The sequence below is a fragment of the Varroa destructor genome, unplaced genomic scaffold, assembly GCF_002443255.2.
Source record: "Varroa destructor unplaced genomic scaffold, Vdes_3.0 BEIS01000003.1, whole genome shotgun sequence".
Classification (NCBI taxonomy): Eukaryota; Metazoa; Arthropoda; class Arachnida; order Mesostigmata; family Varroidae; genus Varroa; species Varroa destructor.
In genome coordinates this window covers 33,456,650-33,473,360 of record NW_019211456.1, presented here as the reverse complement: position 1 = coordinate 33,473,360, position 16,711 = coordinate 33,456,650, and the positions used below count along the sequence as shown (strand labels likewise).

The following is a 16,711-nucleotide window of genomic DNA, read 5'->3' as shown; positions in this document are numbered from 1 at the left end:
TTATGATATTACTATCGTTCACTCATGGTTATAATAAAATTAGTGCGTTTTATTAATGATCTAGCACATATGAATACCATTCTTTTACACTAGTACAGGGAGGATTCTAACCCTCGGTCTAGTTTTGGGGCCAGCGAGGTTAAACGTAGCGATATTCCTGGCAACAAAGGGAGGTCAACTTTAATATTGGCATAACCAGTCCGAACGAGCTAAGTTTTACAGACATTTACTTGAGAAATTATTTTCCATATACTTGTTCTCTTGTAGGAATTTCGAGAGGACCTTTTTCTTAAAAGGTTAAAATTAATCGCCTTGTAACTTTTAATATACAATAAAAATGTGTACATGTGCTTTAAAGGGCTTTCGGTAACTCACTATTTACGCTATCTGTAATACTGGAAATCGGTCTACTTGTATAGTTCGTCTGATATAATCACAAAGCCACTAATTAAAAAATACAATACATGTATGGATAAAACGAGAGCTGTATCTGTGTTTATTACTTTTTAAATAATAAAAACATTGCCTACCATGATAGCATTTGCACCATTATTGTCGTATGTTATGTCATGGCTTTCTTTCTTATTTCTGCACTCTTCTTCTTTTCTATTATTTAATCATTGTTAAATTAATCAATCAAATAATCAACCAACCGATTTCATAGAGTACCACCAGCGTACTCTCAATACATGTTTGCACTTCCTTTCTCTCATTATTACTCGTTATGATTTGTTTAAAATCATTTCTATACGTTATCTTGCTTATCTGTTTGAAGTTCATCGTATTTATCTTGTTATTACTCGACGTATATTCTGTTCGATAATATTATTGTAATCCCGTTATCGTTCTTGTCTTTATATTAAATCAGGCGTCACTGCTTGGTCACCGTTGCTGGCTATTAATGACGTCCGTTGTAATTATAATTATTAATAACCCACAATAGAACTTCCATATTTACAACATAGTCTGGGAATCTTCTGCATTTCCTGAACAACATGATAGCAATAATAATAATGGTTACTGTGCTTCGGTCCTAGCCATCATCATCATTATCTTCGAGTTCGTCCTTTGTCTGCTGTCCACCTTTCCTTGCAACCCATTTTGTAACTACCAGATTCCAGATTTGTCATCGTAGATACCTCATAGTTATTTCTATTGGTGATACGTCCTATCCAGACGCCACTAATACGGTCACTTTATCGATTTTTCGGTTTTCATCAATTACTTACAACTCATGGTTTACATCGTCACATTGAAGAAATAGTCCTACGTATATAGTTTTCGTATTGTTGGCAATATTTATGACTACGTTGATCACTACATGGATCGTCACTTTAGACATATAACCACTATTATTTATCGCAACTGTGAGTTTTACAATTTTCAAAATATTCATTATCACCAATAATCCTTTTACTAACTGAACAACTAACTTTTTTTCTTCATTTACTAGTTTTCTTCAATTATATCAAATTAGATCGTTATTATTCACGTGGTAATTCGTTCTATCTGTGTATATTGATTTACTCCGTTTACACACGCTTTTTCTGTTTGTCTTTGAGTAATTTAGGTTAACCCTCGTTTTTTTTTTATCGTACCTTCGCATCATTATTGGCGCTGCCCTATGTTACAAACTGACAGGGCTGAACGTCAGTTTGGTCAAGTAGTGATTACGATATAACTAGTCCTAATAGCGTTATCAGACATATCATACTATAAGTTCATTAGAACGGGGTAACGCCTTACATTTTCATGGTATTATTTATCACTTTTTCCTGTTTTGTTAACTTTGCCTCGAACGCTACGATCAACTAATCAATAGAGCAACCCACCCGATCGGATAAAAAACATGCAGAAGCGATGTAGCCATTTTCCCCTAGAGAAAATGATATTTTTCAATTAGCCAGTCGGTCGTCTCAGCAAAGGCTAAGACATTTTTTATTTCCATCTGCAGAGATTCTAAAAAACGAGAGTAACGTTCGGAAAACATCGGCTGCATCAATCGTGTAGCGAAACATTTGCTATCGATGCCAACCTTTGTTATACGTTTTTATCGTTGACGGGCATTATCTAATAGACCATTCCGATATTTTGACTATAAATTATTTTTCAAATGTACTTCTATATGCATTTTCTTTAGTTGAGGTGAAACTGTGCTTTTTTTGCTATATTTTGTTCTCTTTTTTTTTACAGACATCATTCGCATGCTCTTCCTTATTCGTCTTAAAATAATCGTAGTTTGTCATTTTTTTGCTTCCCACAGCTAACCTCCTACAAACTCTTTTGCTTAACTAGAGATGCTTTGTATTTTTGGAAACTCTACACTTCTAACGTCTTTCTCTTCAATTCTTTAACTTTAACCTTCCTTCTATCTCTTTTTCTAGGTATTTTCATTTGCCTACGCCATAGGTTTGTCTGCAGTGACGCGCCTATTCATATAATTTTTACCATCATCATTGTTTCACTCGTGCGCGCCTTTTTTTGTATATGTGTATGTCTATAAGCGTCAGCACATCACCTTCATAAGGACCAAAACACAGCATTCAGGCTGGTACGTATTTCACTAACCTATGCTATTGATATCGCCACCGCATGTCATTAGTAGAACGATCGACCAATACAGCTAGACTGCCGTCGTCAAGGAAGATCTACAACAATTCCGTCTACGTGTAAGTAGGCTTGTGGTGGTTTCAATGTTTGCCTCTGTATATAGATTTTTCCGCAACGGAAAAAAATTTATCTGTTGTAATTTTCGTTGTGGCGGTTGTTGTTTGTGTGCCTGTTTCCTAAAGTAGTTTCCGGTCTTGCCTCTACTGATCTTAAGATTGTGTAAAGTTACATAGGTTTTCTGAGACATTAGTCCATTATAGACAGATAAATCTTGCCGTTGAAGGGTTATCGGGCATCGATACTCGTTGCTTCGCCGACCGGTTGGAAAACATTGCAGGTAACATTACCTAATCAACGCTCCTCCTCGGTTTTTCACTCCAGAATTACATACCAGGACTTGCGACGCATTTCAAGGAAGAATAAGGAGTTTAGCATCGAGTTTCATAAAGACCAGAGCGACCGATATATCGGACCCATTTAATGACGTCATGGTCGCTGTAATTCAGTTTCGACTCGAATACCTTCAGGTAGCGAACTTTAAGCCCAGAGGGAGCATAAGACACCTGTGAAAAGATACAATAATAAACATTGGTATGTAGTGAAAGGATTCGAAATTATCCTGGCAGACTGAGCTTTTTTTGCCTCGTTTGCGTAGGTGACGATAATTATTTTACTTAGTATTATTGTAACGTCGAAGAATAATCGCCATCATCGTCGTACTAAAAACCCCTAAACTGCTGAAAGGCTAATAAGATGCTGTAAAACCATATTTTTCCCACTTTTCATAGAAGCATAAGGCTAATAAATAGTTTAACAACGTATGATCGTTATAAAAAAATCGCTTTTTTTAATGCGGTATATTTTGAAAAAACTGTACTACTAAAATGCTATGATTCATATAGTACTTTACGGTAACTACTCGACATAATAGTACGCGTGGTATATTAACAAAATTGTACATACCTCGAAGTTCATAGAAATGGGTGGTCGGTTCCATTTTTTCTTGGCGGCTTCTGAGTGTAGAAGTTCAACTTCGGCACTGAGCTGTGTCTCTTTCATGCCGGCCATTCGTTTGATTTTCCAGACGATGGCGTTCTCACTTGACTTGTATTTCGCTTTACCCTTCATACAGATCAATTGTACGCCTGACGTGTTTAGCGGTGTAGGGATACGGACCTCAATTTTCTGGCCGATGACTGATGGCCTAAAGTTGCTCTTGAGTACTACTTTCACCTCCATTTTGGTGCGACCTACTTCCCGAACAAGAGGAATTACTCGGAAAGGAAATGAGATATCTTTTGTTATACGGTAACGCATCAGTTCAAATTCGCCATCGGGTGGAATGAACGAGATGGCATGATCGCTTTCAAATTTGCTAAGCTTGACGCATTGATGGAATTGGCAATCGTCGATAGCGATTGAGCTTTTTGCCGACCTCGATGAAGTGGCACTGGCGTCATCGAGTGCTTTCGTAGCTCCACCGGACGCGCCCGCCTTCGACTCCATCGTGATCTTATCGTTGATACCGAACTTGCATTCCGGCATGCCCGAGAGGTAACTCTTCATTATGACCTTCCCAGCCACGTGTGCCGAAAGCACCTGACCTTGGGGAGACATAAGAAGGTTTACGTACTCTAGGACATCAAGGAATAGTTCATTACGCCGATACTTGATGCCCTCTCGTCGCCAGCCAATTTGGCCTGTCACCTGGGACGTAATCTGCGCTTGCTCCTCTTTCGTTGCACTCTTAACACCTTGCTGCGTTATGAATGTTTTCAGAATTCCCGTGTCGGTGTTTTGCGGGTAGCCGAAGTCGAGAATTTCATCTAGCAGTTCATAAATCAAAACGAAGTTGTTCTTGACGTTCTCTTCGCTAAGCTTGCCGAAGTAGCTCTGCATAACTTCGCACATCTTGAGCAGAAATTCAAATACCATGCCTGCGTTGACATTTTGTTTTGTAACGGCGGCGAGCCAAATGTTTGCCCTTTTGATATGGAAAAACGAGGTACGTGCGATGTTGGTGACGGGCGACCGAACCTGCTGACGGGCGTGAATGACGTTTACGCGGAATGCATCAACCGCGTTACGACCGATATCATCGCGATACACTCGCGAGATAAGCACCTCGCCCTTATGGTTGTAGATAAATAAACCACCAATCATCTATAACGGAATACGAATATAGATAATAGAAATAGACAATAGAAAAACAATCATTCATCATTAAAGTTTAATAATTCGATATATCAAATTCGACAGCCGAACACGTGTTTCATTATATGTTTCGATACACTTTACATGATTATATGGCTGACTAATAAACACAACGGTTATTCTCTAAGACATTAGCATTGCTAAGATTGAAGCTTCATAACTAGTTTGAGCACCAAAAGAGTTGTATTTCATTGTTTTGAATTATCCTAATTGAACATCTAACACCATATAAGCCATATGAATGCGTTCAATGTCTAAGTTCATACCCTGGAGGGCAAATGCAATAAATGTATTTACGCTACGTTTCTATCAGCATGTGCTTTAAATAATAACACGATCTATTAGAACCTAATATACCACTGGTGAAGGATAAAAACGGAACGAGTGCCACACCTTCCAGTGCGTATAAAGGACTGCTGAATGAGACGCAAAACAAAAGTCCTCAAATTTGTTTACTAAAAATACGATTTTTGCGTCTGTGGGCGCTCATACCTTTCAGACAACTTTACTTATAACTGATATGCATACACTAATCAAGTCTCATCTAGAGGAACAAGTGGTCAAGAAATCGTTGAAAAAAGATTGACTCAGGACGGAACCGAGCTCAGAAGGTACTGCGGGGCTTGTGGTCAAACAACAACTTTAACCAAAGTTGTTATTACTCATGGCTTCTTAGACACCGATCCAGTCATGACAGAATTAATATTTCAGACACTCTTGTAACATACGGTAAAATCACGACACTGTGCACAATACCAATCATATTTCGTTCTGAATTCATTCATACACTGCATTTTAATAAAATAACGCGAAAAATTCATGATGTGTTTGCTTTAACAATAACGTCAATCTGTTAATGATGTAACTTAAAGACACAGGAATAAATGAATACGTTTCAAACAGTTATGTTATTTATGTGAAAATATATGCTCAGTTAAATTATTGACACTTGGTAGATAACTGGACTCATCGTCTGATATTAATCAGCGAACACAATGATCACGAGTATTAGAACATGAACATTAATGTATTTCCAATGGCAACTGTTTATATATACTAAGTAGCCCTTCCACTGTGTTCGTCAAATGTTACGTCAGGTTAGCAGTTACACCTGCTTGTGCCAGAGCAGCTTGTAGCAACTGGGAAACGCCCCCTCCCGCGACGCTCCGGGGAGCAATAGCCTACCTTCGGGGGAGTCTTCGATGACTCAAACACGCTTTCATTTAGATTTCAGTTAGTTTTGACCATTCAAGTAGACCTACTTATTGACAGTTTGCACCTAGGTTCTGCGCGAAGGGAGTAGGAACTGATTCATTTTATTTACGGAATACAATCAAAGGATTATTAAATTGGAAATCTTTGTAAATACACACGCACACTGACACAAAACTTGTCTACGGGCAAAATCACAAATAGCAATTTCCATTTCCTAAGAACTACCTACCGCTGCAAAATTGCATCAGAAACGCATAAGTAAATACGATTAGTATAAACAATACCATAAAAAAACAAAAAAAACAAAAGAAAACGCTAACTAAGTTGTACTTAAATTACTTATAATAACGAGCTTATATGGACCAAATTGGTTTCTATTGCAGTTGCTATCTCGTCTTTTTTCGTCAATTGCAGATCACACGAGAGGATGAGATGATTCGGAAGAACAAACGTTGTCTGTATCAGGCTGCCGATTCAGCACAGTGGCTCGAAGAGAAGGGGCAGTGATTTAAGCCGCCGAGTAACACTCGTGTAAGCCGTCATTGTGTCCTCAAAATTGTCGATAGATCTATGTCTTAGCTGCAAATCCATTCTAATTGCCGTCAGAAGCAGGACCCGTATACAGCCACATATTCACATAAAATGGCCATACACACTAGCGAATTGTGAATAGGAACAGATAACTAGGTTAATTGTCCACTTGAGTACTCGCTCGATTCTGATACACACGCACACAAAGGCATAAACACAGAGTGTTATAAAAAGAAAAGGATCCAAAATGAATCTATTTCAATAGAGGAGCGCACTTGACATCCGCTTATCCTGGCCAATCAGTTTGGGTTGGTTTCGTCCGTAGCGGGACGAGAATTGGCGGCTGAAACGATCGCCAATAATGATCTTCCTGTTTGTACCCTAAAATCATAAACTTCCTCATATATTACATTTCCTAATGAGTGTACCTTGGTCGTTAGATATAGCGCTGATTCACTCTATTGGTTAAGATGACATCTCGCGGTTCCTTCGCGTTCACCCGTCAAAGTTCGACCCCTCAAGATGGCCGAAATTCGCAACTCTGTAGACCAGTGGACGACCGCTCATGAGCTGTTGAGCTGGGCGACTGCAGCGCCGCGATGTACTCGAATTAATATTGATGAAATTATCTAAATCGCTTTAAACAATGAGGTAGTCTTACCAGCATAGAAGAAATGACAAATAATAGCAAACCGCAAGCAAATAAATCCCTTTCAAATAATTAAAATAGATGAGCGCCATTTTAGGAAGGGGGCGCCACTGTATCTTGCATTGAAATCGTGGTCGTCCGCGGATCGTACAGTCTTTCCGCCCGGTGATTAAGACGAGATGGCAGCAGTAAGTTGAGCTCCCGAAAATTCTCGTATATGTATTAAATTTCGCCAAAAGCTACTTAATTTTACTAAGAAGCTGAAAATAGTAAAAGTAATTCTGTTTAACAATTCCCTCTTGGCATTACGAAGAGATTATGGAATTATCGTATATTTAATTCAATGACGTGTTTTTCGCCACGTGGTACTCTGTATTCCCAAGTGAACCTAAAAATGCACATAGTCATGCCGTGGTCCATCCAAATGATGATTTCGGCTAGAGTCCTGATATCGTATCACTGATGTCACTGCGATTCGTTCTTTAATTATCTGATTGTTTACAGAGAAAGTCGATTTTGAGAAATTTTATCGACGACGAGTTGAATATTGTCTTAACTCTTCATCTGGCTCTGTGCTGTCTCCATGTGATCTTAGGTAAAGCCTGCAAAGAAGTCCGGAAAAAAGGGTCCGAAGAAGGCGGGTATCAAGAAAAAGCCTGGCGTCAAGAGAGGTCAGCAGAAGTATGTCGTGGATTGCGCCCACCCTGTTGAAGATGGCATTATGAAGGTCGCAGATTTCGTAAGTGGTTTGCTCGATTTTAGATCAGTAGCTCGAGTTTCTGGAGTCTTGCGAATGCGGGGCTATGCCAGCGCCTGGCCTGGCTGAGACTGAGAATGCTGACAAACCGAGTAGCCTTCAGAATGTGGATGTTCGTCTGGTCAGTTAATCACAACATCCACGATGTGGGACACGTGTGGAATGTTTGTTGAGTAGTTGATTTGGACAACATCGAACAGAATAAAGCCGCTGAAGCCGATACTGCGCTCGGTTTTGAACTGGTACTGGTCCATGCGAATGACTAGTATCGATGAAGTACTCTGCATCAGTCGTATTCTATATGGAGCTGCTTTGGGCAATTTTGGCGGTGGCTTGTTCACCTGGCTCGCCGACTTTTTGCCTCAGATTTGGTAGTCTCGAGGAGAAACCTCGTGAAGGCTTCGCGTATGTCCCTTCGTTTTGTAAACAATCGCGTATTATTTCGATATTGGTTATTTTTTTGTTAAACAATCGAGTATTATTATGAAATGCGAATAAGGAACAGGTATTTTGACAATTGATTAGAATCATAGGGTCTTTGGCTGGAGTGTTCAGTCTACAGATTGAATTATCTCCTTTTTAAATGATATAGGCCCGAAATCGATGCACCATGTAATCTCCATTTCGTGTCTCAAGTCCGGTTTGGTTTCATGTGTGGTCAACATTCTTGTCGCTATTGTCAGCTATCTATTCTTTGCGGTTTTCCCAACTCTGCGTGATCTGTTCGGTTTTTAAGTCACTACGGTTATTTGATTTCATATTCGCTTAGAGAGGCAGAAGATTGCTATTCTAGCGTCTATTTATACTAAACTATGTATAATATTTACAGGAAACTTACTTAAAAAGCCGCATTAAAGTCAATGGCAAGACCAAGAACCTCGGCAAAGACATCACAGTGTATAAGGAGAAAAACAAAGTGATCATCATTGCGAACATCCCGTTCTCGAAAAGGTATGTTGTGAACGGATGGATTGATTCAGCGACTCTTACCCTCTTAAACTGTTGTCCCACGTGTATTCAACCAAATGTTTCCACATATTCTTGCGGCACGATCTTCGATCCGCCTTGTAGAGCGTACTTACTAACATGTGCCATATACTTAAGTACATTACCATTAGTAAGCCATAGATGCCTTTCTTTTGTCATTTTATATCAATAGTAAGGTGATACGCGTTAAGAAGCGTGGCTTGTTACGACCGAGTTGTGCTTCCTTGATGCTAAAGAATAGTTTTTGGTTTCTTCTGAAGAGAGTTCTCACTATGCGATCGCTATTCGAAATAGAATTGCTTCTCCTTCGCCACGGTCCTCGGGCTCCACAGGTCCAGAGACTGCCTAATATTATATTGGGAGTACAATGATGCTTTCGAGGAAGCCAGCCTTGGGCTAGAGCAAAGGCCGGTGCCGAAACGTTTGCTACATGTATTAATTTCACTCGGTCAGATATTAGTAGAAAACTATAGTCTTCTTAATCGAATGTTGTCATTGATTCAAACTGAAACATGCTTATCCTAAAGTAATTTCGATCTTTTGTGTTTTCAGGTATTTAAAGTACTTGACGAAGAAGTACTTAAAGAAGAACAACCTTCGGGATTGGCTGCGAGTGGTAGCTGCGGCAAAGGATGGCTTTGAACTTCGGTACTATCAGATCAACAATGTAGATGATGATGATGATGATGATGATGAAGAGGACGAGTAAGGCCTTGGTCTCCGTTCGCTGCAACGACGTAAATCGACATCCGCGAACATGTCTTTTTGTAACGTAATAAAACAAGTTTGTCGGCAGATTATCGTTGACGTCATACGTTTCCATTTAACTGTTAATGATAATTGGATGGGTAGGCAATAATAGATAGGCGCATATTGGAGCAACTAACCGGTAGATTATAAAGCTTTTTCTGGAGTGATTACACACTAAGACTTGTTAGGTTCTTTAAGAGACGCTTGGTAGCTTCCATAAGAGACGCTTTAATTCAAATGCTAATTATTGAAAGCTTTAGCTTTGTGTCTATGATGTATCACAAAAGTGGACAAAGGGTTATTACATAAAAAAAATAATTATCATAAATGGGGCACACATGGTGCTCATAGCTAAAAATAGGTCAACAAAGACTCATGTTGTACACGGGCAAATTCGTGCATTATCATAGACGTGAAATGAAAATAGCTGCTTGCAAATAAAAAAGTTTTCATTATTTTGATGGATTTAGGTGTTTCAAGGGCTATGGCAGGTCTGTTAGGGTTTTAGGCACAAGCTTTAATCCTCGGAATATGACAGTCAGTAATTATACAATTGTCGTCCTATAGTATATTTATTCTTTATGCAAATATTATTGTTATCGATTATTGATCGAGTCTGGCCACTTCATCGGCATATTTTTTTTGAAGTAATACAAGAACATATTTCTATTTGCTTCGGCATTAGAAGGCTAAATATAGAACTTGTGATTGAGAGAGTTTATGGCATAAAGGAAAAATCGCCTCCTGCATTACGTTATTTAATTTTTCTTTAAAGTGTAAGACTGACTATTTACTCGACAATCATGCCGATTTCTCTAATCTTCGTAAGATTTCTTTGTTTGCCTTCCAGCAAACTGAAATTATCAAACGGACAGAGCCACAAAGAAAGTGATGAATATAGCGTGTTCTGCTATTAATTTCGCAGTCAACCAGTACAAGAAACAGCTTTGGTCCGATCATCCAATTCGTTACGTAGCTTCAGCTGAAAAAGGATTACGAGTTTCTCACTAAAGCGCTCGACTGCTACTAGATATTTTGTTAGGCTGTTACATAAGTAACATAGGACAACTTTTGAACTAACTGAGCTTGAATAACGATTTTTTATTATTTGTTGAAGGCACTCTTTTTATACTTCACACACTTGCCCCAGTGCTTTTGTGGTTTCTAAAAGACCGTATACCTACAATTCACGTTCTCAATCGATAGCTTTTTAAAGTAAATTGATATTAAAATATATTTGTCTACCAGTTGCTTTTCTTCGGATGGAAAGCCTTATAGTTAACACAGGCGTTGGATATTCGTTCATGCAATTCAAGAAGTACGGCGATGGGGTCTGGCGTTACTATTAAATAGCGCATTGTGTGGAAGTAGACTCTGTGGTTCATGCCAACGGTCCATGAGTTTTTTGAGGAACTAGGGATAGCGGCGGAAATTTTCAGCGAGTATCTCATGGTAGCCGATGCCCTTGTAAGTATTTCCATTACCTTAAGTTCGAAATTACTCGACATTCCTACCGAACTCAGTTTTTCTCAGGCGACGTCGTACTCTCGCCTAGCCCTTCTTCGACTGGCGGTAGATATTGAACCCTACTTTATCTATGGCAGCCGTATGCCCCACGCGAATTTTTTTTGTTGATTAAATCGCTGCAAACTGCACGTGGAATAATCTACGTACACTTCTAATGGGCTTATGTTCAATTCATAGGTGACCCATTTTTTACTCTCTTTCCAGTATTTGGGTCATAATTCTGTAATACACTATATGTGATATGCCTGTTTTAGCTAATAGAGCCCTTAAAAGCTCTACTTTCGTAAAAAGCTTGCTCGACTGCAGCAATGCGCTCTTGTCATTCGGACCTTGATATTTGGTCACCCCTTGCCCAACCTTCAATACTCCAATTTCAGTTCTTGAAACCTTTGTGCCGTTTACTTATTATATATTCGCTTAGTGCCTTCACTAAACCTCAGTGAATTTCTGCAGCATTAGGAGGACCTTCGAAAAACAAAAACTTGCCCACTGAATGTTGATTTTTGGAACTGAAAGGTATTGTCTTTTCTAAACTTATTTTTTGTAACATAAGCTCAACCGGTTTTACACATACGTTTCTAGAAGGTTGGAGAATTTACTAGCTAAATGTCGTCTGCTAGCAGCGCGTAGTTCAAAAGTTTTTCAATTTCGAAGCCCGCCACTTCGTCATTCGCTTGTAACAGCTTAACATGTGACCTAGGTATTTTTCAGTGTGGAATGTCAAGGGTTAAAAGAGAATTCAGTGACCTAAACAATATCAGCAAGTAACGTTAAAGTTAGTGGATGCTGTTTCACACTAGCCGGACAAAAGCGTTTCGTTTATTTACTTGCACTAATTATCTACGTAAGTCGTACCGAATTGCTGTTAACGGACCTTTTTTATTGTGAAATTTAATCACCAATACTCATTATAAAAAAATGCGGATATTTTCGATGGTGAAATGCACCTGCCACATGAACAGGACCTGCACGAATAATTCATCTGATTAGCATTATCTGAAGAATATTAGGTAGAGCTTTTTTTTTTGTTACTGTTACTGCCATACAACTGATGGATATAGCTAAAAAGCTAATTGTTTCTGGGCTAAAATAAAACCTAAGCGAAGCCAAACGTTTGAGGCTTCAATAAATTCAAACGTTTCAGTGTCAATCAAATTTGCCATAAAGCTTCAAGATATTAGGTGTCTTCAGCCGTTGCTGGTCCTAAATCATTGTTGTTGTTTAAGTGCACGATTGCATAGTTGGCGCACATACAATAGACTTAGGATGCAATAACTGTAAGAAAATAAAATAAAGGGTCGCCAACGTCCCTAATATATTCATTGTTAATTAAAATCTAATCAAGCTATCTTCACATCGAGCACGCATATAATCGTTGTGAAACATGTCGCAAATCAAGCACGCGAATCGTGTTGTTTTGAACAGGGATGTCAAGCTAAAATCATATAAAAAACAACATATATTGTTCATTGATAAATCAAGAACAAACTTAGGCGTGCTCAAAATCAGTTAATTTACGACAATTTAAGTTGCCAACTGAAGGCCAATGGTGGGCTGAGATAACGTGGTTGCGCAGAAAAAAAATGGTCAAATGCCGAACTTCTACTTAAATCGGTCCACCGAGTCATGATTAACTTGTCATACAATATATCTGCACAATTGTAATCTCCCTAAAATTAAAAATAAAATCAGGGTTTTATAGGATTACCGACTCAAGGGATGTTGGCCCCATTAGTCGGAACTTCCGTGAAAATGTATAATAAAAGTAGTTGTTCTGCGGAAGTTCTTTGCAATTATTTTTTTGTAAGTGTCGGGTTTCTGTCAGCGCCGCGCCTTTTAATATTTACAAAACGGTACAGACAACTAGCTTAGAACTAAAATAATCAATCCCGTATTGACTATAGGGTGTTCCAACTTTATAATTCGATATGACTTGACTGGTAGATACCTTTGTAGAAATCTGCTTTGATTCTGCGGTGCCTCATATTTACAGAAAGTTTTTGCAAAATCGACTCCTTGGAATCTCGTTCAGTGAATGTAGATCCATGCAGTTTTTCTTTACACAGGATGTATTGATTTTCTGTAGTTGGGGATATTTTTGAATTAGATCTATTTCACTGAGATATAAAGCTCTAGTGTGATCTCCATGAATGCATCGGCGAATTCCTAAAGCGATGAACTATCTGTAAAACACCGACAATATACATTAATAGCGCCGTGAAATTTTAGACATACCTGGAATCATCGATAATGCGTTTTTTTTTTTAAATGTGGACTCAATGGACTGCTTAAATGGCGGAACCAAAAAAAGGCGGCGGGAATCGGTAGCTCAAGCTTCGCCAACGACATAGTACTCGACGAGTATGATTAAATAGGTAAATAAACGAGTTTCCTGAAGTCTCCACATTTGATCGCCGTGCTTCATGTAATACACTCAAATTATAAACTTGTATTTATTCAATATAAGCGTGCAATAGTTTGTAGCCTGCGGTACTTCTCTTCAATAATCATTATCATCAACGAAAAACTGTTTCACGGGCCAAGAGATCTGCTTAGACCGGTGGTATCTCGAAGCTTTAAGTGCGGCAGATGGTAAGAGAAGGTGCGACGCTTAGTAAGCGGAGTTTAACTGTCAGTCCAAATAATCGAGATAATTAACCATGGCTATATTATGATTCGAAATCTAATTGAACACTATGGTGGACCATACGCAATTAGTTCGAATTACAAAAAATAATTAGACAACAAACCTCTGTTAAGTTTAATTTTTATTTGAAGTTGTGCTGATGATAGTCTGGCAGTGCAAAACCGGGCAGATGCATTAAAATTTATTACTCGAGTTCTCTGAATTCATTTCAGGTGACTGATGATGTATGTGGTTTGTCATTGTTATAAGGGGAGACAACGCATTTTCTATTTACTGATTTTAATTCATTTTTATAAATGACTTATTAACAGTAGAAATCCGAATCAATGGTTCTGCCAGGCGGCAGTAACTCATAAGCGCCAATCCCTTGCCAGTCTCACCCAATACATAACATTGCTTCCTTTGGCGATAGTCTGGGTTTTGCCACAGATTTCAAAGCAGTCTTTTTTTATATGCAATTTATTTTGTCATGTGATCAATTGCTTTGGAATTAACCCGATTTAGTTGTGTTGCAGATGGAAACACGATCAAATAGATTATTCCTATCAATTCGTGTGGCACCCAAACATTAAGCGCTTTTTCTAATCAGTTTTTCTAAATTGGCCTAAAACTGTTTTGTGGTAGACGCTTAATATCTTGGCAATATCATGGGTATCCACGTGGTGGTCTCTTTCAGCTTTCGTACTAATTTTATCCGTAACTGATTGATAACGAGCATCATCTTTTACGTCCAGAGCGAAAGCGACATAACTATCTTTAGGTAGTTTCTTCCGATAACGCATCTTCACCACAATAAGTGTCTTTTTCACCGGCCTGGGCAGCATTTATCCCTTTATCGTGGCGAAATTATAAAATGTATCGAATTTTTGCGAAAACTTAATGCGCTTTATCGTAAGTTCGAGGAAATGTATTCGAATAGTTATCGACTTAAAAAAAATCATCCTGGTATATAAATCGTTTCCGACAGAATTCCATTAAAAGCAACTATATACGTGTGCTACAGAAATAAAGTTTGACACAAGGTAATTTCACGGCCAACCCGTTCGCGACGAAAGGGTCACTAACCTGCCTGCGTCCATCTTTCAAAAATTGAATGACATTTCATTGTTATTTTGCTATTTAGCTTTTTTTCCAGGGAGAAATTACTGCTTGGATCGTTTGCCTGTTCTGATTGGGCATTCATAGATTCACGCTTGCAACACACATTTACGCAACTGGTGAAGAGCACGAACCAACGAAAATGAGACCAGTTCAGAAGAAGCAAACTGAAGAAAGGTGGTAACGATTCGATATCTCACGAAGGAGCCGATTTAACATTGAATGTGAATAAACACCCGTTCTTTCTGATAATTTAGCCGATATATATGAATGGTGCATTAGATATTGCCGAAATCTGTCACACAGCTGTCGTGTATACGCGACGAGACGTCAACAATCCACAGCATCAAACAGTGATTGTAATAATAATAATAATAATAGATGTTAACATAATCGCTAAGTCGCTGTGGCCGCCATTATACGGCCATAAAATGCTAATATAAAAATTGTCTCGTAGTTTGTTTTTTTAAACGAATCTCGTAAGTCGTATGTGCTTTTGTATTGGAGTTTGGACGGGGAGCGACCCAGAATGAATGGCCAGACTAGAATGGCGCTAAAGGCCAGAGTCACGCAACTGATCGAACTCTGCGTGATTGAACTGCGATAAGCAGCCAGCTCTCAATAGCAGTACACGTTTCAGTGCGAACTCGTTTGTGTACGTGTAGTGCTGTTCTGATAGATCGTTGCGATGTAGTTTTTTAAACAGTAGCTAGTCTAAATAGAAACAGGGTGTATACATGCTACTTTAAGTGTTCTCCGATAGCGCTAAAGAGGTGTGACGTGTAACGATCTTATCATACGATATTGTTAAGGTGGCAGGTTGTCGTACATAGAAAAAACACATAATATTAGTAATAACATTGTATTATATATTCAACTGAGGAAATAAATTGCTGGCCCCACAGCCATTTGTATAAACTTACTTAATAAAAAGGTACAGTTAGTTAATTCAAAAGTTAATTCAAAAAGATAAGCGCACATTTCCGTTGCCTCATAAACATATGTGTTACAATTGTAAACTGACGTTGCTTAATACTCCACAGCTATATACAAATAATTTACGTAAGACAATTAAAATGAGTAAGATAATATTTTGAAAAAATCTTCCTATATGAGTACTCCTTTACCATCACTGACACGCCGCCTAATCATATAAAAAGCCTAAACTAGCGAAATATAAACAACTACGCAACTATAATCAATACGATCCGCCCACCAACAATCAATTCAGAAATCGAGCCAGAACTATACTATAATCTATAAAATCGTTGTAGCTGTAAACAAGTAAAATCAATACATTTTTTAGCTATAGCAGTCGCAATGGATTGATACAAAAATGTAATGCAAGTATTTCTAGTAACTATATTGTAAGATGTCTATGAGTAATTCAAATGTTTATGTTTCTCATGAGAAAAACTGCAAAAGGTATGAGGAAAAACGTCAGTCGCACCAATATATTTGAATCACGCCAGAGAGATGCACAAGACCTTTTAGCCTCTAGACAGTAGAAAACAAATTTATGGACATCGGAATGTATAGGAAAGATACAGGCCGCCTGTATCCTCTTTCAGGATATCATCTTTGCTATGGAAACTGACTGTACTTTTCTAGGATATCGCATCTTTACCACAACGTTAGTGGAATTCGATATATCTTATACGCTAAGAAAGACATATGTGTAAATGTTACCTATTAAAAGGACGCTACTGTTTCAAGCTTATCACTG

General features: G+C 38.4%; 2 protein-coding genes across 3 annotated transcripts; one reads left to right on the top strand and one right to left on the bottom strand.

The window, feature by feature from the left end:
* Positions 1 to 467: 467 nt before the first annotated feature.
* AP-2mu (adaptor protein complex 2, mu subunit) lies at positions 468 to 7,152 on the bottom strand. 2 transcript variants are annotated; one of them, XM_022795526.2, is made up of 3 exons: positions 6,999 to 7,152; positions 3,574 to 4,773; positions 468 to 3,173 (listed from the first exon to the last, which is right to left on the bottom strand). In XM_022795526.2, the coding sequence occupies exons 2-3, from the start codon at positions 4,771 to 4,773 to the stop codon at positions 3,039 to 3,041; spliced, it is 1,335 nt and encodes a 444-aa protein (XP_022651261.1). In that variant the 5' UTR covers positions 6,999 to 7,152; the 3' UTR covers positions 468 to 3,038. The 2 variants fall into 2 exon arrangements, with proteins under 2 accessions (XP_022651261.1, XP_086841874.1); XM_086985748.1 differs by lacking the exon at positions 6,999 to 7,152 and adding an exon at positions 6,403 to 6,795.
* Positions 7,153 to 7,257: 105 nt separating this feature from the next.
* On the top strand, positions 7,258 to 9,763 carry LOC111246247 (large ribosomal subunit protein eL22-like). The gene is made up of 4 exons (XM_022795537.2): positions 7,258 to 7,407; positions 7,815 to 7,958; positions 8,806 to 8,927; positions 9,516 to 9,763. The coding sequence occupies exons 1-4, from the start codon at positions 7,399 to 7,401 to the stop codon at positions 9,670 to 9,672; spliced, it is 432 nt and encodes a 143-aa protein (XP_022651272.1). The 5' UTR covers positions 7,258 to 7,398; the 3' UTR covers positions 9,673 to 9,763.
* Positions 9,764 to 16,711: the final 6,948 nt, after the last annotated feature.

Bases quoted from the DNA above. Each gene is read 5' to 3' on its own strand.
- AP-2mu (XM_022795526.2), bottom strand. From the start codon at position 4,773: ATGATTGGTGGTTTATTTATCTACAACCATAAGGGCGAGGTGCTTATC. The intron at 3,174-3,573 runs GTATGTACAATT...ATCTTTTCACAG, and splicing joins CCATTTCTATGAACTTCGAG to GTGTCTTATGCTCCCTCTGG.
- LOC111246247 (XM_022795537.2), top strand. The intron at 7,959-8,805 runs GTAAGTGGTTTG...TAATATTTACAG, and splicing joins TTATGAAGGTCGCAGATTTC to GAAACTTACTTAAAAAGCCG. The intron at 8,928-9,515 runs GTATGTTGTGAA...TTGTGTTTTCAG, and splicing joins AACATCCCGTTCTCGAAAAG to GTATTTAAAGTACTTGACGA.